At 58.7% G+C, this 26,410-nt stretch overlaps 1 protein-coding gene across 1 annotated transcript in view; it reads right to left on the reverse strand.

The window, feature by feature from the left end:
* Positions 1–1,154: 1,154 nt before the first annotated feature.
* PRKCD (protein kinase C delta) overlaps positions 1,155–26,410 on the reverse strand; it is a 28,510-nt gene continuing 3,254 nt past the window's right edge. The window contains exons 2-19 of the mRNA XM_080818029.1: positions 26,075–26,188; positions 14,203–14,336; positions 12,870–13,069; positions 11,352–11,412; positions 11,018–11,180; positions 10,900–10,931; positions 9,656–9,741; positions 9,263–9,392; positions 8,418–8,518; positions 7,695–7,782; positions 7,377–7,474; positions 7,046–7,219; positions 6,790–6,881; positions 6,180–6,242; positions 5,027–5,165; positions 4,682–4,870; positions 3,970–4,098; positions 1,155–1,876 (exon numbers count right to left, since the gene is read on the reverse strand). Coding sequence (XP_080674155.1) covers positions 1,718–1,876; positions 3,970–4,098; positions 4,682–4,870; positions 5,027–5,165; positions 6,180–6,242; positions 6,790–6,881; positions 7,046–7,219; positions 7,377–7,474; positions 7,695–7,782; positions 8,418–8,518; positions 9,263–9,392; positions 9,656–9,741; positions 10,900–10,931; positions 11,018–11,180; positions 11,352–11,412; positions 12,870–13,069; positions 14,203–14,317 — 2,019 coding nt within the window. The 5' untranslated portion in view covers positions 14,318–14,336; positions 26,075–26,188 and the 3' untranslated portion in view covers positions 1,155–1,717. The remainder of the gene's footprint in view (positions 1,877–3,969; positions 4,099–4,681; positions 4,871–5,026; positions 5,166–6,179; positions 6,243–6,789; positions 6,882–7,045; positions 7,220–7,376; positions 7,475–7,694; positions 7,783–8,417; positions 8,519–9,262; positions 9,393–9,655; positions 9,742–10,899; positions 10,932–11,017; positions 11,181–11,351; positions 11,413–12,869; positions 13,070–14,202; positions 14,337–26,074; positions 26,189–26,410) is intronic.

A 26,410-nucleotide genomic window follows, 5' to 3' on the forward strand; every position in this document is an offset into this window, starting at 1 on the left:
ATCCTGGCTGCCCCACCTGACTGTGAGCCCAAGGGACCAAGCCTCACTTCCAGGCTTTTCCCTGCCCTACAGCAGAGCAGGGATTCCACGAGAGCATTTCCTGAAGAGAAGCTGGTGGATGGAGAGGGGAGGGGGACGTTATTCTCTTGAGGGAGTCTGCCCCACCCATCCCCATGGCCCCCTCCCCCGGCCAGCACCAGCCCCACCCCGTCCCACCTCTCTCCAGCCTTGGAAACTTGTACCTCAGCCCAGAAAAATGAACTTGCTGGAAGTCTGCTGCCTGGTTGTCGGAGCCAGCCAATCAAGCGCTGGGGCACTCTGCCTACCTCTAGGGCTGCACGGCTAGGGGTGGACCAGAGGTGGACCAGAGGGGCTGGAGGGTAGGCAGGGGAAAAGAGGGAGGGAGGAGTGGGGAGAACTGCCCAGGCTCAGGGGTCACTGGTCGCCACTTCTGTCCCTTGGAGCCACTCTCCTCACTGCACCACGGGCACACTGGAGCAGGGCCCTCAACCTCAACATAGCCACTCGGCATTTTCTCGTCCTCTTCTCCCACCCTGCTCTCCTCCCCTTCCCCAGGTAGGCCAGGACTCTTGAGAAATGGATTCTAGACTCTAACACAGACTCTTCTGTGGCAGGGTCAGGGATACATAGCAATGAGGTGCAGAGTTCCATCTAGCATCACCTTGCCTTGTCCCCATTTTACAGATGAGGAAGCTGAGGCTTAACATGATTGATACACCATGTCTTTCGGCTACTCTGGGATTTGAATCCAGATGGGCCTGAGGCCGAGTTCTATTTCCTTCCTCTTCCCTGTCCTCCTCGCCAGTCTGGGCCAGCCTCCCCGCCTCTGCTCATGCCTCTCTGCCCTTCCACACTGGCCCTCACTTTCCTCACACCCTGTCTGCAGCTGCTCCCACTTCCTCCCATCCACTGCCCCACAGACACATTCAGGGATCCCTTCTGCCATGCAGAAAAGCCTTCTGCTGTAGGTCCAGGGCCTCGGAGCCACAGGAGACCCATAAATACAAACACATTTGCACAAAAACCCAGGGGTCTGTGTCTGTAGCTAACAGCTCACTTGGCTTCCAGGACAGCCGCCAGAGGTGGGAGCAGCGGCCACCAGCTTCCTGGGACAAACATGTCCCGACAGCCAGCTCAGTACCAGTCGGTGTTTATTTAGACACACAGATAAAAGAACCTGGTGGTTCAAACAATTTCTGCTCCTTTTTTGTTCCTCTGTGTGTGTGTGTGTGTGTACGTATATATATATTTAAAAAAAAAATCAACACATCACCAGTTCCCCCGCACGTTTCTCCTCTACTGAGCATTATATACAGCCTATTATATATATGTGTGTGTGTGTGTGTATATATGTATATATATATAATATATTTTTTCGATAGATAACTACATTCAAGTAATGAAACACAGGATTTACAATTTCCCTCTGATGGCAGAGGAAAAGCAAATTCACACAGGGTTCACAGAAGTACCGTAAGAGCCCAGCCAGACAGGAGCCAAGGCCCCTCTTGGGGGCCAGGGGGCGGCAGCAGCACAAACCAGACAATCACACTGTTGCTAATTGTGGGTGGGCAGGCAGGTGCCGATGAAGGGGAGCGCCGCCCAGCCTGCCGTGCCCAGGCCACATGGGCAGGCCACGCTGGCTGACCCAGGCTCCCCGGCTGGGGTGGGTTGGGGGGAGGCATGTCTGGAAACCTCACTTTTCCAGGAATCTCTCAAATTTGGGGTTCACGAAGGAGAAGCCAGCAAATGCTGTTTGGTCCATGGAGTCGATGAGGTTCTTGTCGGTGTAGGAGAGGCGTGCCTTCTCGTTCAGGAACTCCTGGTCGAAGTTACTGAAGTCTCCAGGGGACTTCTGCGGGCAGAGGGCAGCGGCACGTGAGCGGGACTCAAGGGGGGGGGCCTCCGAAGGTCCCCAAGTTCCCGAGACTGCCTCCCACACATCTCAGAAGCCCTGTGGTGCTGGGCCAGGCCAGAGCTGGCCTTATTAAGAACAGAAAGAGAGGCAGACCCTAAGAGACTCTCAAGTCCAGGGAACAAAGCAAGGGCTGCTGGAGGGCAGGCGGGTGGGGAGACGCAGTAACTGGGCGATGGGCATTAAGGAGGGCACGTGATGTAATGAGCGCTGGGTGTCATATGCAATTGATGAATCACTGATCTCTATCCTGAAACTAATAATACACTAGATGTTAACTAACTTGAATTTTAAAAAAAGAGAGACAGAGAGAACAGAAAAGGGAGTCTCTCCCAACAGCCTGAGAGGAGCCCGGTTGGACAACAGATGCCGTCTCCCCAAGGGGACAAAGGAAGCCAGCAAAGAGCCCTGGGCCTGGGTAAGGAGAGGTGGGCATTGTCCTGAACGGGGCTCTAGCAAACGACCGCCCCGAGAAAACCCCGCCCCCCACCTGTTTTTTATGGGTCCCGAGAGCTGTAAGAACAGCTTTCACATTTTTTTAATGCTTAGGGAAAAAAATCAAGAAGGTGATTAACATTTCATGACATGTAAACATGAAATGAAATCCAAATTCCAGTGTCCGTAAATGAAGTTTTATTCATACAAAACTATACCCATTCGTCGACATATTTTCTATGGCTGCTTTATTGAGACCGTCTGGCCTGCAAAGCCTAAAATATGTACCATCAGACTGTTCCAGGAGAAGCTTGCCAACTCTCTGCTTCTGAGGATACAATGAAATGGGAATAGAAGAGATCTCAGGCCAGTGGCCTTCGGGCCAAACTAAGCAGGCAGGTACAATCGTTCTGACTGGCACTAGGTTTTAATGGATTTGAGCCAGTTATTTTACAATTGGGCAATTTTTGACATAAAAATCCAGATTTCTGGCTGCTTTTAAAAACTGGCAGCCCTGGACCCATTTCCCAGAGTGTGCGCTCGTGATGTGGAGGTACCCTCAGACAGCTCGCCCTAGGTCCCTGACCTTTTCCCACAGACCCACACACCTGCCCCGTGCTTTTTGCTGCAGAGAAAGGAATCTACCCATCTATCAAAAGCAAGAGACTGAGAACAGGCTGTGTGATTTTCCCCCAGCAGGTGCCCAGACCAGGAGGCCCCCGAGTTTAAGCTCCCTGGCTCAGGGGAAGCGCTCTCCAGCCTCGAGGAACGACGCGGGGCACATTGCGCAAGCTGCGGGGTGTCCTAACAGAGAGAAGGCCAGAGGGAAGAGCTGAGGTCACAGAAGGGCCGTGGAGTCCAACTCCTTATCTGAGAATTCTGGCCCCAACCTGCCTCTGCTCTCCTGCGGGCTCCTAGGGGGCCTCTGCAGATTCCGGACCTCCGTGGGAAGACCCCTCCTCTGCCTGGAAGGCCTCCTGGCTGCCCTCCCCGCCCTGCCCATATCCTGCTTCTCCTCAGCCCCGCTCTGTTCTTTGTATCTGGGCTCCTGCTGACAGACTCCCCCAGTGACAACCGATCATGTGTGGTCTTGTGACAGCTCCTGCACGGTCATCTCGTATCGTAAACGATCATCAGTGTGCAAGCTTCTTATCTCTCCCGAGAGCCGGCACTCCTCTGGCTCTGGGCTTCCCACTCTGCTGGGGAGCTAGCACGGCACCCCGCACCCTGCACTTGGGCCCTTCGCATTTCCAAGACTTTCTAGAAGACGGACTGGGTGGATGGAGGCAGGGAGAGAGGACTTAACTGATTCCCAAGGCACAGTGCCCGGCATACAGGGGCGTTAAAGGTCTACTGAAGGGTGGCTGGATCCACAGTCCCCCCTGTTTGTTGACTGACTGACCGACTGAGAGGTGGTGTGTGGTGAGAACACAAAGGTAGAGGCAGAGACAGAAGGTGCCGGGGCGGCCAGGGAAGCAGACGTGCTGGAAGGATGGAGAGGAGGAAAGCGTGCCAATGAAGCGAGAGGGAGGCAGGGCCCGGAAGGCAGTGGAGGGCAGGAGCAAGTAGGTGGCCCCCACGGGAGTGAGATCACGTACCACTTTGGGCTTGAAGGGCGGCTCCACAGCCCGTTTCTCCAGCAGAGTCCAGTTGATGGTCTTGAAAAAGGGGTGGATTTTGATGTTCCCACTCACTCCCAGTCTCCTGGCTGTATCCCTTTCAAGCAGCTGTAACCCAGCAGAGGCCCTGGTTAGTATCCGATGACTTTGGGAAAACCAGAGCCTCAGCGAATCCCAAGCGGGCCCAGGAGGGCCCAGGCGGGTCTAGCCCAGCCCCGTGGCCCAGCCCAGGACCTCCGGAGCTGAGAGGGTTCCCCCCAGACACAACAGGCCGCGCAGGAGGGCTGCTGGGACTTCCTGCTGGGGGCCCGTGAATCAAAGCAGTGGTGTTTACTGGGTGTTTACGATGTGCCTGGCACAGAGCCGAGCACCACACATTCATGGGGTGCTTCCCCAAAACCCCGCGAGGAAGCTTGTCCCATGGCCTCCATTCAGCAGATCGGGAGACAGACTCAGAGTTTAGCTTCAGGTCTGTCTCCTGACCTAAGCTCATAATCACTGTGCCAGGCTGATTCAGCGTGGCTGGACTCAGGAGCTCCCGAGAACGTGGAAAGCGAACAATGCCCTCAGCATATGAGGACCAGAGCACCAGCGAGGCTGCCGTTCCAGAGACAAGGGTCCCCTGGCCTTCCCAGGACCCGTGTGTCTGCTGGCCCCCCCGCCCCAGCCAGCCTGGCCCAGGGCCTCCCACCTTCTCCAGGATGTCCTTGGACTCCTTGGTGATCCAGCGGGGATAGTGTGGGGTATCCACACGGATGGACTCAAAGAGCTCGTCCTCATCATCACCGTGGAAGGGGGACTGACCGATGAGCATCTCGTAGAGAAGGACTCCAAAGGACCACCAGTCCACCGAGAATGAGTACTTCAGGCCCTGCAAGATCTGGGGCAGAAGGAGTGGGGGCGGAGCTGAGAGGAGCCCCCGAGCCAGAGGCCTGGCCAGGCTCCCTCGTGCTCCTGGCTGCAGCTCGGGACATCATCGTCTCCCCACCCTGCGGAGACATTTTCTGGGCTGGTGGCCGGCAGGCTGCCCGCTCACCTCAGGGGCGATGTAGTCAGGAGTGCCGCAGAATGTGCTAGCCTGCTTGTCCCCGAAGATGTTCTCCTTGCACATCCCGAAGTCGGCGATCTTGATGTGGCCGTCCTGGTCCAGCATCACATTGTCCAGCTTGAGGTCCCTGAGAGCGGGGAGGAAAGGGAGTCACCGGGGGCCAGTGCCCCATTTCCCTCAGCCCCCGTGTCTCCATTTCCAGCCCTGTGAGCCTAGGACCTCCCCCAGGGAACAAGGGAATGAGGAAGAGAAAAGGAAACCGAAGAAGAGGTGCTAAAAACAGGGGTTTCCTGAAAAACACCCACTGGTGTGCCACGTGCCGGATACACACCACCTGACTTCCTAAAGGCCACACTGAGGATCAGGGAGGTGACATCACTTGCCCAGGGTCACCTAGCTGGTCAGCAGCGGACGTGGGCCCTGAGCTCAGGTTTGTCTGACCCCACAAAGGCAGGGACCATGTCTGTTTTACACAGTTTGTGGTTTCGTGGATAACTGATACACGTGGGGTACTAGAAAAGGGCAAACAGCAGAAGTCCGTCTTCACTAACCTCAGTAACCATGCCCGCCCCAGGTTGATGGCACGCACGGACGAGCACGCTACAGTGCGCGGCTCCCCCACCCACCGCCTTCTCGAACCCAAGTCCTCATTCAATCCACACTGTCCCATGGATTCAATTTCCACCTGACCATGCATCTTGGCCTTGTCCCACGTCAGAGCCAAGCGCTCGGGATCAGCCTTATTGATGGGCCCCTCCCCACATCCAGGATGGGGCTGTTATTTACTGGGTGAGAACTGATGGAAGCCGGCCCTCCCTCCCGACAGCTCAGATGGGGCTTGGGAGCAAGACCGATGGCTCCCAGGAAGGGAGACGGCATCCCAGGCAGTTCCGTGCTCCCGCCAAAGGCGCCAAGTATGGGCAACACGTTCCCAGGCCCTGGAGCTGGGCCAGCCTCAGCAGAGGGGCCACAGGAATCCAAGCAATGGAGTAGGAGGCTCCGGCAAATACCCAACTAAAGCCGGGCTCCGAGCAGAGATGGGGCCATGGCTGGGCCGGGCTTCACGCAGAGCCTTCTGGGGTCTATGATGGGATTGGAGCTTTCCCTTCTAAAAACCCCCCAACACACCGTCGCCTTGTACCTGTAAATGATTCCCTTGCTGTGCAGAAACTGCAGTCCACAGACTATCTCGGCTGCATAAAACCTGCATGATGGAGACAGACAAAGTGTTCCCACATTTCTGCCTGGGCCCCCATCCCCGCCCCCAGGGGCAGGAAATGCTGCAAATAACTCTGGGCCACCTGGGCCTCATTAAGCACATCTTGTATCAGGGAAGAAGAGGCTGGCAAACAAGGCCAAAAAGGAAATTATGAAGGTAGAGCTTCCAATGAGTTAATTCTCTGTCCTAAGAGTGTATACACTTAAATAGATAAACGCATGTGCACACACACACACACACACACACACACACACACAGTTGGGGGCATGCATGCCAGTCTGAGAGCCCACAGCAGGGTCCTGTGTTGTGCAGCATCACCATCCACAAGGCTGCCCGAGGCTCAGGGAGGGGACAGGACGCTGGCACTCACCATCCACGACTTCCCATATGCTGGGGAGACCCCCAGCTCCCCCAGGCCTCCCCACCCCCCGCTCTAGCCCTGGCTGGCTATTCCAGGGGGAAGGAAGCAGGAACAGAGGGGAGACCAGCAGTGGGCTCCCCCCAACACACACGCATCGGGGCCCTCACGTACGTGGCGCGGTAGAGCTCGAAGCGGCCTTTGTCCTGGATGTGGTACATCAGGTCCCCCCCGTTGAGGAACTCCATCACGAAGAACAGGTGGTCCTGGGATGGGGAGAGGGGTGAGCAGAGGCACAGTATAGGGCAGAAGGCTACTGAGGGCCACCGGGGGCAAGCTGGGAAGTAGGGGACACCTCTGTCCTGAGGACATGGGGGGGCAGGGGGCAGGCCGTGGCTACTGGGGCAGTAACCGTGGGTGAGCTGGGCACCTTGGTCTGGAACGTGCAGAAGAGGTGGGTGAGAAAGGGATTCTCCCAGGCGAGTGCCAGGACCCGCTTCTCCACCATGGTGCACTCCACATCGTCGTCGATCAGAACCACGTCCTTCTTGAGGGCCTTGATAGCGAAGAACTCCTTTTTGCCCTTCAGCTCTGCCAGCAGCACCTAATGGGTGGGCAGGATGCTGAGCAGGGGAAGGCCAGGCCAAAGGGCCAGGGCACCCCAGCCCTGCCCCATCGGGAAGAAGCCAGGTAGGGTGGGATGCAGGGGCCCTTGCTGGGCCTAGGCCCCTTGAGCTGCCCTGGGCCCAAAGGCCCCTTACCTTCCCAAAGCTGCCTTTGCCCAGGACCTTGTGGAAGGTGAAGTTCTCAATGTTGCACCTGGTGCTGCCCTCCCAAATCTTGCCGTAGGTCCCGCTGTCTGCCCAAGAGATGGCACTTTAGACTCAGCGCTCTGTCCGCCGAGGCCCCACCCTTGGGGCCAAGGGGTGGGGTGGGGTGAGGGGCCTCAGAGAGGAAGGGGCTCCCTCTCCAGGGGTGGTGCCTTCACTCAGGTCTTGGCAACGGGGGTAGGTCAGGCCCCCATCTCGAGTCCTAGTGGGGAGTGGGGGGTTTCCTGGAGAAAATGGGCCCAGCTTTACCTGGGACAATGTCTCCAGGGACTCCTGACTTCCTCTCAAAATTCTGGTAGATTCCAACAGTCTCTGTTTCTGACTTCCGGGAGGGTCTCTGGAGGAGGGGATAGAGGTTGGCAGCCAGACAGGCATACTGTGATCAGAACTCCCAGCCCAGAGGGAGGACCCCCACCATCCGTAACTCTGTTCTCAAAACCAACCAATGGGGGCCAGCAGGGGCAAAGCCCAGGACCTCCAGGTAGTGCACATGTGAGTATACACACACACACACACACACACACACACACACACACAACTTCCCATGGCACAGGGACATCTTGATGGTCTGGAAGGCACCGATTACAAACAAAAGTTTGGCACACTGAGTCCCACCCTCCCAACCACTTACCCAATAGATTGTTATTCGTGCTGCCTTCACCTGTAATTGATTCTACAATTTTACCTTAGGTTTTATAGCATTCCTCAAGCCCTTCCCACATCTAAACACCCAAATACACACACACACATACACACACACACACACACACACACACACTTCTAGTTCCAAGCATTCCATCCTTGTGTTCTTCCAGGCTCACCAAGTAAAGAATTGCTCAAATAATTTGTTATGAGAACAAGCTCACCACCTTCTGCTGCCTAAATCTTGGGACTGGATCTTCCAAAAGTGGGGTCTTTTCAAGTTATAAACACCCCTTACCCCCCGCCAGGGTTCCCACAGCACCTGCCCACCTGGGTCACTTGGTTCAGCGCCTCCGCCAAGAGCTTCTGGTTAATGCCGCAGAGGTTGGCCACTTTCTTCTGGCACTTATGGTGAACATTCATCCCGCAGTCTGGGGTGAAGGAGACAGGGCCATGAGAGCCCCTGCCCGGGCAGGACCAAACAGGCCACCAGCAAGCTCTGGAAGAACTGTGTCCCTTCCCCCAGGCTCGGCCAAGGGCAGGGAGGAGGAGGGGAGAGGGTAGGAAGAAGCAGAGCTTTGGTGCGGTCCACTGGGTTTCCTGTTCTGATTTCTAATTTCTAAATATTTCTATTATTTAGAAATAAATGCATCTGAAGCATCCTGAGTACTTCAAATTTTTCATTATTTAAAGAAGAAAAAGAAAAAGAAAAAGCCATAGCTATGAGACCTAATTCTAAACCCTTTAAGGAATGTCTAGGACAACTGAGATAAGTCACTTTCCCTCTGTGGGGGGAGGAGGGTGTCTCCTGTTTCTGCCTCGCTAAAGCCTGGGGAAGGGGCGGGGGTCTATGAGGCTTATTTGCTGAGCACCTGTTAGTGTGCTGAATACTTCCTATCTGCTTGCCTCCCCCCTGCCCACCTCGACTCTCTGGGCCATAACTCTACTCTTACCCTTGAGGACACTGAGCTCAGAGGGGTGGGGCCTCCTGGTCACACAGGAGGTAAACCGGAGAGGCAGTCGGGCCAGCAGGGGGTGGGGAGAGCATCGAGGCCTCCCCCCAGGAACAGGGCAAAAGCAGGAGTTGGTTGGAGTTTAAGAAACCTGGGTAGGTAGGCGCCAGCAGGGAGTGCCCTTCTGCCCTGCCCTAGCCCCCAGAGCTGGGGGACACGCACCTTCACATTTTAATCCCTGCTTCACCAGCCCCCAGAGCAGGCTGCCACAATGGTCACAGAAGGTGGGGCTCATATAGTTGTAAACCTTGAATCGGTGCGGCATGTCGATGTTGAAACGTTCTTTCTGGAACTGGGGAGGGGAGAGGGGTGGTCACAGGCTGAGGGTCACAGACCAGTGCCAGCTCCTTCCTCAACCCCTAGCTCTACCCCAACCCCATGCAGGGCAAGATGCCCAAAAGGGCTCCCCCCCAGGGACTGGGCAATCCAGGAGTCCCGGGACGGACCAAGAAAAATGGGGAGAAGGGTGGGCTCTACGGGGAAAGGCTGGGGAGAGCCCGGATCCCTCCCTGCTCTCCAAGCCCCCCCAGGTCCCACCCTGGGGCCCAGCCTCACTATGGTGTCCCGGCTGTTGGCTGCGGTGCCCGTGCACCGGCCGATGATCTTGTCGATGCATTTCTTGTGGATGGCAGCGTTGCATTCTTGAGGGGGCACAGGCCGAGGGTGGGGGGAGGCAGCAGGAGGAGCAGAGCTGTGAGCTGGCGCCGCTGGGCCAGTCAGGCCCTCTATACAAAGCCGCTGTTCTCCCCAACCGCCCACACCCTCACCCCACACAGGCCTGGGGCCCACAGCTGGCTTCTCACCTCCTGCCCGCCCTGGCAGGAGGGGCCTGGGAAGAGGAGGGGCAGGGAGGACAGGCCAATCGGGAGGGTCTCCGAGATGAGGGGTGGCTCGAGGGAGCCTAGTGGGCAGTGGGGTAGTGAGGGGCACGGAGTGTTGTTAGCAAGAGAACCACAGGCAGGGAGGAACCAGGACAGCAAATGGATCCTAAGCTCTCACTCCAGCTCGTGTGCGCGCATGCGCACACACACACACACACCCCCAACACAAAGACCCTGAGACACACATACCAATGTGTAAGAACAAGGGACTCCCAGTACAGAATCATTATTATGTGTCTATCACCTAAAATGCAGCTTTATATATTTTACCCTATTTGATCTTCATAATGGTTCCTAGCCCTACTTTATGGAGGCACAGAGAGGTTAAGTCTTTCTGCCTAAGGCCCTCCGGGTAGGAAGTGGCAGAGCTGGGACTCAAACCCAGGCCATCTGGCTCTAGAGCCTGTGTCCGGAACCATCGCCATGTGTGTACGTGTGTACCTAGGCAACACATGTCCCCACAGAAGCACACGTGCAGCCAGGGGTGGACTGGAAGAGGTCGCCTCGGCTGTCTGGGGGAACAGAGCCATGATGGGTGGCCCTGACTGATTCTGTGTAAATCCTGCACTGAGGCCTATTTGGGCTGCCAGGGCAACGCTCCCAAGAGTGAGGGGGCTGGGAAGAGACAAAGGGAACCGGCTTCTGTGAGCCACAGCGACAACCTCCACCCCTAGCCCGGGCCCCGCTGGGTGTGGCTCTCCTACCTACATTCTGAAGGGGAAATCTCAAGCACGTGCAGGCACACGGGGCCCCATCCGGGCTCACCGTCCTCACACGGGGACACGGGCTCCCCTGAGCACACACACGGGCACATGGGGACCCCGTCCAGGCACACAGTCCTCACATGGGGACATGGGCTCCCCCGAGTATGTACACAGGCGCCGGTGGGCACGCAAGCTGGGCTGAGGAGACACTTACGTCTGCATTTGTAGCCTTGCTTGTTGAGACCCCTGAAAGACAAATCCCCCAGTGGGGTCAGGGCTGGCTCTGGGGCCCTCCTGCCCCACCCACCCTGGCAGGCACAGCCATCCCTCACCAAACGAAGTCTTTGCACACAGAACAGAAAGTGGGCTGCCTGAAGAAGGTGGCAATGAACTCGTGGTTCTTGATGTAGTGGATTTTGGCCTGTTTGATGGCTCCACGGCGGTTCATAGTTGGAAACTTGGCCTCGTCTTCACCACGCATGGACTGTTTACAATCTGGGGACCGTGGAGTTGTGAGGTCAGTCCCAGCCCCAGAAAGGACAACATTCCTGGAATCCCTCCCAGGGCGGCTCTGGGGAGACCGTTGATAAGGACCGCTTCCCCGAGCTTCAGCCCTAGATCCAGCCACTCAACCTATGTCCCCAGCCCAGGGCAGGAGGGTCTTACCTACATCTTCCAGGAAATACTGCACAGACATCAACACCTTGGCCTGGGGTTGTAGGTCCAGCTGCAGAAGTGAGGGTTGGGGGGGGGTCAATGAGGGCGGGCTCCAGCCAAGCTGGACTCAGAACCCGCCCCCATGGTTGGTCCCCCAAGGCCAAGGGAGTCCAAGCAGCCTAGGCAGGACACCTGTCTGCCCAGTGTGGGCATGGCCCCGCCCTTGAGCCCCGCCCCCACGCCCCAACCCAGGGGTATTATTACATTTGGGGAAGTGAAAGGATCCAGCTCACACCCAGGCCGGCCACGCGGCCCAGGAACATAGTGGGAAGGGAAACTCCCCAGCCCCACCCTTGCTGCCCCTTTGACAAGGATCTCAGAATAGAGCCCCCCTCCCCCACTCCCTGCACATGCAGACAGTCAGACAGATGTGTGCTGATGCCCCCACGCTGGTGCTCTCCGTGGTGGGGGCTCTGCTCGCCCAGTCCCCCTACAGAGTCCTGAAGGCAGGACCTTTACCTCTCCCAGGACCCATGCCTGCTCCCTGACACTGTCCCTCAGCAGAGCAGACAGAGAGCACAGCAAGGATCTCTGCCTGACCGGCCAAGGGCTGGTACAGCTCTGTGCCAACTCCTCTCCTGGCCTGGCCCCTTCATGCCTCACTGGAGGCTAATCAGAGTCCCCGACGGTCTGGGGTTTTTTCCCATGGGGACATCTTGGCTGCAGGAGCCCAAAGGTGACTCCAGGGGGCAAGAGACACCCGGGCAGCACAGACATCCTGTGGCCGCGAGGGATATGTGGCCAGGTGCGGGTGTGGAGGCCGGGTTCCAGCGGGTGAGTGGTGGCCCTCAGCCTTCCCCTTCTCCCATGCCCTCACTGTTGAAGCCACGTAACTATGTTCCCTCAGGCCTGCCTGTACCCCGAACATCTGTGAAGGTTCCAACAGAACTTGGGATGATGGGTGTCTCTGCGAGGGGGCCTGGGCCTGGTTGTGGGGCTGGGACATCCCCGCACACACGTTTTGAAATGTTTTACCATGTGCATATTCTGCTTCTGTGAAACTAAAAGGGAAGAAAGTAGTTGTAGGGGCGGGGGTGACTCTCTTGAGCACCTACTATGTGCCTGGCACTACAGGAAGCCTTTGACATCCAGTGACTCATTTCCCCTGAACAACCGACCCCGAGGTAGGGTCTTTAACAGATTTGGACACAGACTCAGAGGAGCTGGGACCCAGTGGATCGCAGAGCTGGAGCAGCTACAGAGCTGCTCAGGAGGCCAGATGGGGCCCGTGCACACACGTGTGCACCACCACAGCCCACGTGCCCTCACCCACACCCCATACACATGCATGCACTACCACAGACGTGTTCCCTCACCCACACCCCACGCACACATGCACGCAGCACTGTGCAGCCCACGCGCCCCACCCCCACACTGTGCACACGTGCGTGCACCACCACAGCCTCCATGCCCTCACCCACACCCCATGCACCCGTGTGTTCCCTGCTGCCGCCCGCACGCCCTCACCCAGAACTCGGCCTTGCCGTTGTTCTTCTTGCAGCGCTCAGCCAGCACTGACACGCCCACCGTCACCTCGGACATGGGCTCTTCGGCTGCCCGCATCAGCACGATCTGGATGACTCGGCCCTCATAGATGTGGGCGTCAAACGTGGACTTCCACTCTGGGTACATGGTGGGCTTCTTCTGCACCAGCGTCTTCCCGCGTTCTGCAACACGGCCAGGCAAAGGTCTGGCTGGGGCCCCTCTCTCCTGCCCTCCCCAGGTCCCCACAGCCTTCAGCCCCCGAGGCTGCCTGGTTCCCCCCCATCCCCGCCCCTGGGGCCCTCCTGAGGCTCTTCTCACTCCTCAGCCTTCACAAAGGTGCTATGCGCACCCCTCCAGCTTGTCATTCCTAACACTCCAGAACACCAAACTGCCAGCAGCTCCTCTAGGCTGCCCAGCTAGGTCCCCCCTCCAGGCTTCTGCTCCTGCTGCTCCCTCGTCCTGTGACCCTCTTCCTTCAGCCCCACTTAGCTGTCACCTCCCCTCATGCACTCTCAGTGAACACACTGTGGGCCCTCATGCCAGCCACAACACTGGAGGTGAGGAACACGGAGAAAGAGAAGACAAACCAGTGCCTGTCCCCCTAGAGCCCAGTCCAGGACAGAGACATGACGAGCCCATAAATCCCTCAAGTAAACATTAAATCACAGCAGGGATGAGACTGAAGAAGGCAGGGCCAGGGTTCTAGACCTGGTCTGGGTCATGGTCAGGTGTGTGGCCCAGCCTAAGATCAGGGAATGCTTCCTGGAGGAAGGGACAGCTCAGCTGAGACCTAAGGGGTAAGTCAGGGGTTCAGCAGGTGAGGACAAAACCTAAAAGGAATGGTGTGAGTTATCTGCCTCTTCCAGGAAGACCTCCCTGACCCCAGCCTGGGACAGTGCCTCTTCTGGGCTTCCTTATCACAGGACTCAGTGTCTCCTATACTTGACCACTCGACCATAAGCCCCACGAGGGCAGGGTCAAGTCAGCCCTGGAGCACGGCAGTGTCCTCAGGGCCCAGCGTAGAGTCTGAAACAGATAGACATGGACATGAGGAAACTGTTGGGGGACACCCCCAAGGCGGGAGGAGCCAGAAGCAGAAGCGCGCCCCTCCACCCCCGCCGCCGCCTCCATCCCCCTCCTGGGGACGGCTCCATGTAGCCAGTGCTAGAGGCCCTATGGGCACTACGGTCCTGCATCCACAGCCAGGCTGGGCAGGGAGAGGAGCGTGAGGAACAGAAGGATCCATCAGAAGTTCCAGGGGAACAAGGCCCAGGCCCTCTGGGGCCCCCGGCTGGGCCCCAATTCCCAGTCCTACCTGTGCTAAGCGCCTCCTTCATCTTCACAGCACAGAAGGGCTGGCTGGCATCATCGGCGGCCTGCAGGGAGCCCAGCTCATAGGAGGTGAAGGCAATGCGCAGGAATGGTGCCATGCCGGGGACTGCAGTGGGGCTGCGGAGATGGAAGGGGTGAGGCCGGGCAGCGAGGGCCAGCCCTGGGAGGTGCTCAGGGGCCCCCAGGGGCTCTCACCGCATTCAGTTTGGTCCCCACGGTGTGCTGACAAGACACTAGTTCTAGCTGCCAGTGGGAAACCCGAGTGGTTTTCTGGAAGTCTAGATTTGTGGCATCCCCGGTAAGAGAGCTGGCTGGCACAGCCCCCTTTGCTGAGTACCCACCAGTGCACTCCAGGCCGGGGGCCCCCTCTGTACTCTACTCTCCAAAACCTACCTGGGCCCTGGAGGTGGGTGAGTCTGTGACCTCGAGTCATTTATTTGGGGGGTCATTTAAGGCCTCCTTTAATACCCCATAGCTATGCACCTACCACGGGCCAGGCACCCAGCACACGCTGACAGAGACGGGCAGGACAGCACCCCCGCCACCCTGTAGCCCTTCTTGGTTCCAAAGTTTGCTCCTAACTACTCAGGCAGACCAACAGGGCCAAGAAGACCACCCCCACTTTTCAGAATGAGATACTGAAAGCCCAAAGCTGAGCCAGAAGCTGAAGCTGAGGTCCCACTCACGAGGCACCCAGTCCACTCAGGGAGCAGGGCAGTGCTAGGCCAGGCCACACCCCTCGCTTTCTGAACTGGGGCCCCTTGGGGTCAGGTGCGCTCACCCACAGAGGTTGCCTGCACTTTCAGACTCTTTTTGGCCAAATATAAAACTATTTTAATGTTGAACCTACACTGACTTTGTGTTTCCGCCCACACAGGTCAGCCCTGCATCTCCCTCTTCCTAGCTGTTCCTCAGATCGAGGCTCACCAGAGGAGGTGACCATGTTGTCGTTCCTGGAGGATGGTCACACGCGCAAGCCCACAGGCGCACACGCGCCCTGGCTCTGAGCCGCACACACGAGGACGCTCCGGGAGTGCGGCTGAGCCAACACTCACGCACACACACACGCATACGTGCTCACGCCTTCCTAAACACAAGCCAGCACGGCGGCGGCCTCACACATGCACCCCCAGCCCCCCACACATACGTGTGCACATGCAGCAGCCCCCGGGCCCCTGGGACGGCTTCCCCAGCTCCTCCACAAGGCAGCCAGAGTAACGGCCGGCTCTGCTGTTCCCAGCCCAGATGAGCTCACGGGAAACACTGACCTCAGCCTGCAGCCCAGCCCAGGGGCCCCACCAGCCCTCTGCGGCCCGCAGCCAGAGGGGAGGGCAGACCCCACCGCGTCTCCTGCCCAGGCCTGGCTCCGCCTCAGAGGGAGCACGAGCCAAGCGGGTGTGGAAGCTAGAAGCTCACATCTGAGGCCAGGTCCCAAAGCCTTCAGCCTAAGATGAGCAGAGCCAGCCACCACGACCTCTTGGTAGGTGGGGAGGAGGAGCCGACTGTGGGTGGCTTCGGGCTCCTCCCTGGGCTCAAGCACGTGTGAGTGTGTGAGATAGGGAAGGTGTGTGTGGGTGGCACGTGGTGGGCCCTGAGCTAACGTGGAAGACAAAAGCAAGCTGCGTGGGCCTGGTTGACTGCATGCAGGCGTCTGGGTGAGTGTCCCAAGCTCTCAGGCCAAAATGGACACCGTGCCCCTCCTGACACCTGGCTGGGCTTGGGGCTCCAAGCTGTGGAGCTGCCAGATGAGTTCTCCCTGGGGGGTCCAGAATGATCAGCTGGGCCTGTGGACAACACCCACTTGCCCTAAGTCTGCTCCCACAATCCTAGGCCCTGACCCCAGCAGACATGGCTAGGTCTCGTGCTTCCCAGCAGGATAACCTTGAGACCCAGGTGGGGCACTGATGGGCTCTCCGAATGTCTCAGAGGACGCGGGCTGAGGGGGCAGTCAGGCAGGGAAAAAGAAGCAATGGTCGTGCCGCAGGAGACCTGAGTTCCTGGGAGAGAGGGGATCTGGATAGCCCAGCGGCAAAATGACCTGGCCATTTTGGGCAAGGGGTCAAGCTGCCTCCCCACAGCCTCCCCCGGACCCAGATGGCCCCTGGGCTCCATGACCTCTCTCACTTCTAGGTCGCCTCGCAAGAGCCATCCGTGAGGACCGCCCCGGGGCTGCATGGAGGAGATGGATCAGAGAAGCCCCAGGAATGGGAGGCAGAGCCCAGCCCTGCAGGCTGCCAGTCAGACCTGCCCTCCAGCTCTCAATGATCAGAGCAGCTGCTGCTCAGTTAAAAGCCACTGGAGGGAAACCACGACCACAGCAAGCCCCAGCTCTTGCCCCAAACCTGTACAGCCAGGCTGCGAGGAGGGGGACCCATGGGTTCTGTGGGCTGCCCTGGGGCTACTTGGCAGTGACCCTAGGGTTAGGTCACCCAGCCCCAACTTCCTAGACAAAAACTAGAGTGTGAGCCCTCTGCCCAGCTGCACTGCCCAGACCCCAGGAGGGAGACAGTCGCCGTGAGCTGGCATCTTCTCCCATCACCACGTGATGCTGGGAGACGTCTCGGGCCCTGCACACTGAGTGCCCCCTGCACAGCGGACCCAGCGCCCCCCATCTACCTCTCAGAGAGTCTCAGCTTGGGTGGGGAAAAAGGGAGTGAAGAAACAGCACAAAAGCAAGGTGTGCCGATTATTTATAGCCCCCATGCAAATAGGCCCAGGCCCACAGGCCCCAAAGGAAGGCCACTGGCTCAGCCCCATGCTGCTGTGCAGGGCTGTGGAGGTGGCAAGGGCAGACTTCCCGTAGACCTCCGCGGGCGCCTGCTCCTTGGAGCCAGCTGGAGCCAGAGGGCTCCTGATCTCTACTGACCTGCTTCTCCAACCCACAGCAAAAGCAGCCTTACGAAGCAGGGAGCACCGGACAGAGTCAGAAGATCTAGGGCTGAGTCTCAGCACCCCCACTTAAAAGAAGGATCCATCCCTCCCTGAGGCCAACACATGCCAGATTAACCTCATCATGGCGTTAGCTCACTTCATCCCTGTGCTTGTTCTGGAAGTGGCAATTTTACTGATGAGTGAACAGGTGCAGAGAGGCTAAGTGACTTACCCAAGGTCACACAGCCAGGAAGTGGTACAAGGATTTGAATTCAGGCCTGCCTGATGTTCTTTCCAGTATGCCTAGCCAGGAAGAATTGATGAAGGGAAAGAGGGACCAAAGGTAGAGACAGAGAAACATGCCAGAAGCGATGCACACACACAGTGAGGACAGAGGAACCAAGGAGAGGGGTAAAGGAGCTGGTCTCCTGGGGCACACCCAGAGTTTGTTCACCCAACCTCCTGTCGGCCTAACCTTGAAGACTGCCTCCTCCTCTGTATGAGGGTGATACTGACCCCTGAAATCCTCCCTTCCCTCCTATCCCAGCCCCTTAGGCCAGCCTCTGCTTATCAAAACCTGGGGAAGCCCTGGCTGTCCTGAATTCCAGTTCCAGGGCATGAGGGTCCACTGACTCTGCTCCCCCCACACCCCCCACCCCCGCCCTAGACCAGCCACCCAGAAGTGAGGAAAGGTAGTGCTGGGCCAGACCAGAGCAGGCAGGTAACCTCCTCCAGGGCAATGGAAACCAGTTCCCAGCCAGCCAGGGCAGGCTGGACATGGCCAGAGTGGCCATGATAGCTGGAGCTCCCAGGAAGCAGAGGACAAGTGTGCATGCTGCATATCTCCACACATATGCACGTGAGTGTGTTCCAGCAAAGGGGGTGGGGTGGGAGACATGGCCTGAGGGGTGTCATCTGGACCCAAAAAAAAAAAAAGTATTTTCTAATTTTTCTACTGTAATCACGTGTAACTTGTTTGAAAATAGTTTTATTAATGGTGAAAAATAAAACCCAACAAGTCAAGAGATGGGTCTTTAGAAACTAACATACCCACCTCCTCTTCATAGGGAGGGGGAAACCAAGGGCAACGTCCTGCAGTGAGAGTCCCCAGGCCCCCAGATCCAACCTGGTCCCCTCTACCCAGCCCTTCCCTGGCCTTGGATTCTGCCTCACAGGCCACAGGGTAGGACAGAGGAGCAGAGGGGGCCCTGAGAAGAGAGACCTGGCCAGGCTCTTGGGGAGCGTGAGCAGATGTGGAGGGAGGCTCTCTCAGAACGTCTGCCAGGGAAACAAGAGGGGGCAGGCAGAGGTCAAGCAAAGCCAGCCCAGCCAGCAAAGCTGAGGCACCAGCTGGGTCTGTTCTTCCACGAACAGATCACTGGGGGCAGAAGATGCGCCCCACCCATGCAGCCCTTTCTCACTCATACCTGCCCAACGCTGGGGCCAGCTCCTGCCGCCTGCCCATGGAAGACACCACCTGCTGCCGGTCAAGGCCGGCTGGAGATGGCAGCAAAGCGGAGTCAGAGTCAGCCCGGGCTCTCCTAGGGATCAAATCCTGCCTTGGGGGGGAGTTCAAGGTCCAGCCCACATGGGCCTTGAAGGATGAATGAAGCAGGGAGGACACACAAAGCCCAGACAGTGGGAGGGAAGGACAGTGAGAGGCAGTGTGATCAGCAGGAGGGACTGGCTGGCTCGGGCAGAGCTCCAACAGGGCAAGGGGGCCGGGCTTGACAGGGAGGCTGGCCTCCCCAGATGGCCTTCCCACACGGAAGCAAGTCAAGGAGGCCACAGGGGTTTCACAACCCAGGAAATGGGCTCAGCAAGAAGAACAGGAGGTGGGGGAGGGGAAGGGCTAGCAAGGCCCTTCTCATGCCCTTCCACCAGAGCCTGTGCCCCAGCCTCCATATGCCCAGTCCTGTCCTGGGAGGAGGCCCTACTATGGTCTCAGGTCACAGCCAAGTCCCAGAGAAGGGGATGATCCCAACATCTGCTCCTCCCCAGACCTAGCACCTCACCTCCTCACTGTGCTCCTCCTTGCGCCCTCCCTCACACCACACAGACCAACCACAGCAGTGAATTCTTCTCCTTTTACCCAGTTGCTACCATTCCTGGTCCCTCCCCAACCCATGGAACCTCCTGGGCTCCCACTGCCCTTGGAGAAAGCCCAGACCTCAGTCAGGCCGTGGCCTGCTCTCCAGCTCATACCCACCTCTGGCTACTCTGTGAACTCCTGTCTTGGTTTCAAGCCCCCTTGTTTTGCAGATGCTATTCTCTCAGCCAGTATGTCCTCCATAATTCCTATATATCCTTCCACAGTTCTGAAGGCCAACCCTGGGGAACCGTTGCCCCCTCCCCGAGAAAGCCAGCTGCTCCTTTACCCCATGTACCTCCCCCAGGCACCCTGTGCAGCTGTCTGGGAAGTTCATGCTGGGGACCTGGGTCTATTCTCTGGGCACAGTCTCTGTCCCTGGCTCTGGGTTCTCAGCCCTGGCCACACAACTGAATGTCCTGGGGGCATTAAAAAATCCTACTCCTGGGCTGGGATCCAGTGGGAGTCACAGGTGAGACCTGGGCAGCATGAATGAAGCTTCTGCAATAGCAAAAGGGATGGCAACACCCTGAGAGCCAGCAAGGGACACGGGCCCTCTCCCAGGAAAACACGGGCTGGTGGCGACAGAAGCCCGCAGGCGATGGGCTGGGAGGCTGTTAGTCGCGAAGGCCCCACTGGCAGGCACCACAGTGATAAGACACACCAGGCCATGGAACTCACAGCTTGGTGGGGACAGTCACATAAATACGTATCAGAGGACAATATGACCACGGCTCAGGCAGTAAGTGCAAGGAAGGGAGTGAGAGGCGCTGGGGTGTGATGGGGATCACGACAGGGTTCTATGTGATGGACGTGCAAGGGTGCAGCTGGCTCACCAGGCCAGAGGGGCTGGAAGAGTCTGAGGGGCAAGATTTGGGACCCTACTCTCAGGGGCTCACTCGCTCCTGCCAGCACACGGTAGGGAGGGGGGTGAGGCTAGGCCCTCTTGGGGGCAAAGTCCACACCAGGCCCAGGCCTTGAGTCACTCAGCTAGTCCTAGGTTGGGGAAGCCCTGGGCTCGGTGGGAGGGAGGGCTCCAGGTACCCCCAAGGGAGGAACAAAGGCCCCGTCAAGACTGAGGACAAGGGGGCCTCTGTGAGGAGCTGGGCTGGGGGGGACACTGGGGCCTCTCCCAGAATAACCACACATGTGTGCATACACGGGCACACCCACCAACCCAAACACACAGTCACGCACGGGGAACCCTGCTTGCAGTTAGACACGTGACCACAGGCACATACGCACACTCCTATGATGACTCAGTGACACACACTAAGAAACCACCCCCCTGCCCCCCGCTCTCACATGTTGACAGACATCCAGGCCCACGCGGGGCCACACAGGACACTGACACCCTCACGCATTCCCCAGCACAGAGAGATCCGGCCGCACATGGCACGCCACAAGCGTAAGGTAAACACGGGCAGAGATGCTCCAAGCCGACACAGGCATAAACACATAAGCCTGGAAGGACCACACATGTCTGACTAGGGGCTGGCACCAGGGAAGTCCAAACGGAGCTTTTTCGAGCACAGTCCCTGGGGTAGTGGCAAAGGAGAGAAGGGCAGCCGGGTGCTGGGCAGGCCCTGGCCTCTCCACTGAGGGAGGCAGAGAGAGTCCCTCCTGGCCCAGAGCAAAGTCCAAAGTACACGAGGGAAGGAGAAGACCAGTCAGGCACGGAGCCGGGCAGGCCTCCCCACCCACCTGTCTGAGGGGACAGCGGAGGCCGAGGACGAGGCTAGGGGTCACAGATGGCAGTCACAGGCCTGGCGTGCAGGAGGGGAGGGCGTACACCTGTTGCGGGTAGGACAGCCATGCCAGGCACCCGACACGTGACCACCATTGAGCTCCAGACTCACTAGGCAGAACCTGACAAAGAGAGATGGAGCAATTCATCCAAAACCACAAAGCTGAAGGGGCAGCCCCAGGGGGAGGCCGAGAGGGACCCTCCAGTTCTAAACCTGGAACGGGCCACCTGGTCTCCTGTGGGGTGAGGGCATGGGTGTGTCTTGGGCGGGGGAAGGGCTCTGCCAGCCTCCACGGGGGGGGGGGGGGCCCAAGTCCACTCCTCCACCCTGTCCCTCTGTACCCATGGTTCTCCCCTTTGTTGACATCGATCCTTGCTTGAGAAGAGGTGAGATGCCCGCCAAAGGCTTTTGCTGTCCGTCCCCACAAGGTGAGCTGGACCCCAATTGCACCTCCCCACTCTGGGGACCGGGAGGAGCTGGGAGCGAGGCAGGGCCATGCTGTCCCATCCCACGGCAGGCAGTGAACACGGGAATTTAGCAGTGGGGGCCTGGGTGTGGGCTGGACAGGTCTAGTTCAGACCCGATAGGCCCTTAGGGCCCTGTGAGCTTGGCCAAAGCGCTCTGACCTCCTCCCAAAAGGGAATGATCTTGCCCTGCCTTAGAGGCTGTCCTGAGTGCAAGACCATCATCCTCATCACCACCGCCATCCCAGCCTCACACCTGGCCCTCTCCCCACCTGCCCCACTGCCCATTTCCGTCTTCCTGTCACCACAGGTACACCCTGAACTTCCTCGGATCAGTGGGCAAAGGGGCTCCTCGAGCCTCCAACCCCTACAGTGCCCGGCTCTGGGTGGCTGCCCTGGAAAGAGACCCGACAGGGCAAAGGCAGCTTGAAACCCCCAGCCGACCCTGGGCTAGCTGCTGTCTCCCTCAGGGCCTCAGTCTCCCCGTCTTAACAATGGAGACCGAGAAGCTTTCTCCAGCCCTGGTCCTGGAAGCCCTGGCAATCCTCCTCTCTCCCCCCACCCCTGCCCTGGCCCCACTCCTCGCCCCTGCAGCCCACGGCAAGCAGACATCTGGCCTTGCCGCTCCACTGTGCCTGTTGGCCCAACAAGCCGGCGACATGATCCAAAGCTTCCGGGGCTGTTGTGAAAACAGTGGCTCAGCCACCACAAGCCTGCCCTCCTGGACACCTTGGCAGGGACCTTCGAGGGACAGCCATCCAGCCCTGTACCCAGGGCCTCTCGAATTTCCCCACCAAAGACCATCCGAACCCCATCCTCCCCAGCCCAGGCTTGCCTGCTACCTCTTGATGCTCAGGTCTCCACTTTCAGCCCAGGCCCCCCTGCAGGCCTGCCTGTGGGCCCACCTGACGCCCCAACCTCACCAGGCTCTAGGGGTCCTCAAACACACGTGAAGCCGGCCTCCTGGTGTTCCCCAAGCGAGTGCCCCCTCCTCTTCTAGCAGGGTGGGAGGTGGGGGGAGGGTGGAAGCCTTCTTCTCCACATGGCATTACTCTCAGTTCTGTCCTGCACTCTACCCTGAAGTCGCCTCCTCTCCACCACTGTCCCCATCCTGGCACCAACACCTTCCCCAGGCTCTGCACCTGCCTGCTTTCCATCCTCTGCTCTGGCCCCACAGCCCCTCTACGCCATAAAGCAGATCTCAGCACTCCCTTTCAATAAGCCCAGATGCCTCTCCTGGGCCTGACCCACCCAAGCTGCTTCCATTACCTCCCTGACCTCCTCCTCGGCCACTGCCCTCCCCTCATTCCTCTGCCCTAGCCGCAGTGACCCCTTTCAGTTCCCTGAGCAGCCGGGTTCCTTCCTGCTTAGGAGCCTCTGCACTTGCTGTTCCGTCTTCCTGCCCCCTCCCCTGAAACACACGCTTGTTCCTTATCCGTCAGGTCTCTGATAGAAACTCCCTGATCTGCCCATTGCACAGATGAGGCCGCGGAGGCTCAAAGCAGTCCAGTTGCTGGCTCAAGAGTACACAGCCAGTAAATACCAAGTGAGAACTCGAACCCAGGTCTGTCTGATGCTCACAGAGATCTTGCTCCTAAACCTCCAGCATGCCCTGGCTCACAGTCCTGACCCAGGCTCCTGTCCAGCTCGCTCCCTCCAATCTCGGGGCCCTTGCCTACTATACCACCATCATTACCACAACCACATTCTAGCAAAGGGCTCCCCCTCCCTGGACTGACCCTCTGCAGGTCCTTAGGATAGGCAGGTCCCTGCCACCAGCTGCCAAGTGTCAAGGATGTAGGTAGGGATAAGTGTGCAGGAGGTGGGGGATTTCTAGCCCCAGATATCCACCCCCTTCCCAGTTCATAGGCAGACTCTGAAGGGTAGGCAGGCCAGCAGGAGGGCTTACCATCCACCCCTCATCACCAGCCTCAGCTTCTCCAAGAGTCCCGTGGGGGACCATAGAGGGGGAAGGGGAGGTCTGAGGGGGCAGCAGGCAGCTGCCTTTCTCTTCCTGCATCCATTTGTCATGAGAGCTATTTTTCTCCCTTTGAAAGGCAGTGAGGGGGCTGGGCTGTTGAGTGGGCACAGCTGCTCCACCCGGAGCTCCCACCCTGCAGGACTGCCACTGGGAGGCGGACTCGAGGGGGAATGAGAGAGCCTGAGCCCAGGCTTCTTGGCCAGGCTGTGTGGCCACCAGGCCCTGTGATACTGGGCGAGGGTCCAGGCCTTCAGACAATACTAACCCCATCAGCAAGACCACTTGCTGTTTTTTGGGGGTTCGCTACCACAAACCGAGCGCTAAGTGCTTTACATAACTACAGTTTCCAATCTTTAAATACTAATAAAGTGCCAGGCACGATGCTCACCGCTTTGCATACATTATCTGTAGTTTTCGGCACCAGCCCATGAAGATGGATGCCACCATTGTCTCATTTGTCAGAGAAGAAAAATGAGGCACCAGGAACCAAAGCCACTTGCCCAGGTTCTTTCATACAGCTGCTCGGAGCTGCCTAATCCCAGAGAGGCAACTCAGCGGCTGCCAATTCACACAAGGCCACCGTGCCTGCCAGTTAGGCTTTGAGCCTTGGGGTACAGCTCAGAGGAAAGGAGGAACTGGGGTTCTGGGGGCTGCAGGGGACTTCATGGCCTCACCCCACGACCCTTCTCCTTGGGCCTCCGTCAAGGCCCAGTCAGCCCTGGCGTGGGAAGCCTGGTCAGTCAGCCTAACCCACCGGCCAGGCGCTGCTCCCCTCACAGGCAAGGCCAGGGCGGGGCAGGCCACAGACAGCGGGCTGGTCAGTCCCACTCTGAAACCACTTCCTGGGCAGCCCAGGGGAAGTGAGTCTCCGGAAACACCTCGGATGGACAGGCCTCTCCCTGGGCCCAGGCCTTGGCAAGTGCACACACCACCCTGGGAGAAGCAGCCTGCTTGCCTCCCAGTCGCCAGAGCCCAGCAACCCCACTTCCACCAGGCATGGACGCTATGGGGGACAGAGGAGCTGACCGGACCCCCATCCACCTGCGAGCACCTTGGCCCCATGACCACAAGCAGCCCACTTCCTCCTCTGTGGCAGCGGCCACAAGCAGTGCTGGCACAGCTCATGTGGTCCCTCGCCCTCATCCCCAGCTCCCCTGCACCGAGTCCCGGTCAGCCTGGGGTCCGGCCCGGGTAAGCAGTCTGGCGGATGACCCCCAGGGCAGAACACACCTCCCAGTGTTGCCGGGCCTCCTGAAGCACCTGTGGTTACAGCCACACCTCAAACCTCACCCTCAGTGCCGGTCGCAGGCGGGGGTGGTGACCCTGACCGAGGACTCCCCCTTCCTGACCCAGAATGGGCAGTGTGGTGTGTGTGGGCAGGCTTCTGTGTGCAAGGATGACTGGGCGAGCATCTGCATGCGTGTCTGAGCGTGCCTGTGGGTGAGTGCATGTGAAAAGCCGTGGACGTGTGTGTGCATGTGTGGTGTGTGTGTGGGCACACTCGAGGCTTTGCAGGCATGGGCGCTGAGGGCAGCTCTGTTTCTATGTCCTTGTGTGAGCACCCCTAGTCTGCACCGGCTGGGTCAGTGATGTTTGAGCTTTGAAAGTGGGCTGGCTGCAAGACGAACTGGGTGAACTTCTTAGGGAATGAGGCTCAGTGCTGGGAGAGGGTGGCCCCCTGACCTCAGGGAGCAGAGGCCCCCAGCCAGCCAAGGACAGGTCACCTCCTGCCCTCTGGGTTTGGTGGTAAGTTGAATAAACCAGACCCAGGGATGACCCTGGCCTTGTTCGGCCCCCACTCCCATCCCAGGAGCCAAGACCCTGACCTCCTCCTCCCCCTGCCCCCCAGACTTAAGCTCTGAGAGCCCAGCCCCCACTGGTCCATTCACCCCCCTCCCCAAACGTATAGGTGCCCGACAGCCAGTGGGGAGGGGAGTAGGGGCTGATCAGGGAGACCTCCTGGAGGAAAGACCATCTTGGCCGCCCCCTCCCCAGTGTCACTCCTTAGGTTCGAGGTGCCGTCAGCAATGCCATCACACCCACAGAATCTTGTCCACTGGACTTTGGACACTCAGTGGGTAACTCACAGGGCTGTTTTCACTGCAATGCGGGCTGAAGGAAGCAAGTCTGGTCCCAAAGGAAGGAATCTCTAGTTTTACAAGGGGCCTGAGAGAGGGCAGCCTTCCCTAGCATTCCAACTCACCCAGAATCTGGGGGTTGGGGAGGGGGATTTTTGAGCCTCGCCTCTGCCCCAGAGAGCCTGGAGAAATAAGGGAACTGGGGTGTGGAAGAGAGTGCAGGAGACCTCTTTCCATTCTCAGCTTGATAGCCAACCCGATGCGGGGCCCAGGGCAAACGTCAGGTCCCCTGTGTGACAATGATGAAGACAGCCTGAGGCCGCACCAAGGGGCCACAGAAAAGCTGATACACCCACCCCCAGCCGTGGGACACACACCAGCTTCTTTCTAACTGACCAGCAAAGCGGCCCCACTCCTCACCCCAAAGTGCTGGCGGGCCCAGGCCTCAGAGCTCCAGGCAAACTGCTGACCCCTCCGGGCACCCAGGCCCCATACCCAGCCTGAGGGTTTTGTGGGACCCTCCCCACACCCCACCCAGCCCCCGCCCCAGAAGAAGGGGAAGAGCCCAAAGAGGAGGGCCACCCCATGCACACTGTCCCCATGTCTAGGAGGATGCGGTCTTACCTGGGGCTCCTGGTTCCCCCTTGCCCTCAGTGCTGGCTCCTGCCGCAGCCACCGCCACACAGCCACCACCAGAGGTAGGCCCACCGCCCTCACCTGGGCAGGGTCCAGGCAGACCTGCAGGAACAAGAGGAAGCAGCTGAGCTGGGAGGCACCGCCACACAGGCTCTCCCCATCAGTTGGCCCCATCTGGCTTGGAGACCTCCACCTCTTTGGACTCGGCTTTCTCTCCTGTGAAATGGGGTGTTGGGCCCAACTTTTCCAAGACACTGGCTATGTGTCCTCTCCATGCTAGGGGTTGGATCACTGCGTGTCAGCCCTCGGAGCATCTCCAGACTA

This window comes from Martes martes (assembly GCF_963455335.1).
Source record: "Martes martes genome assembly, chromosome: 1".
NCBI lineage: Eukaryota > Metazoa > Chordata > Mammalia > Carnivora > Mustelidae > Martes > Martes martes.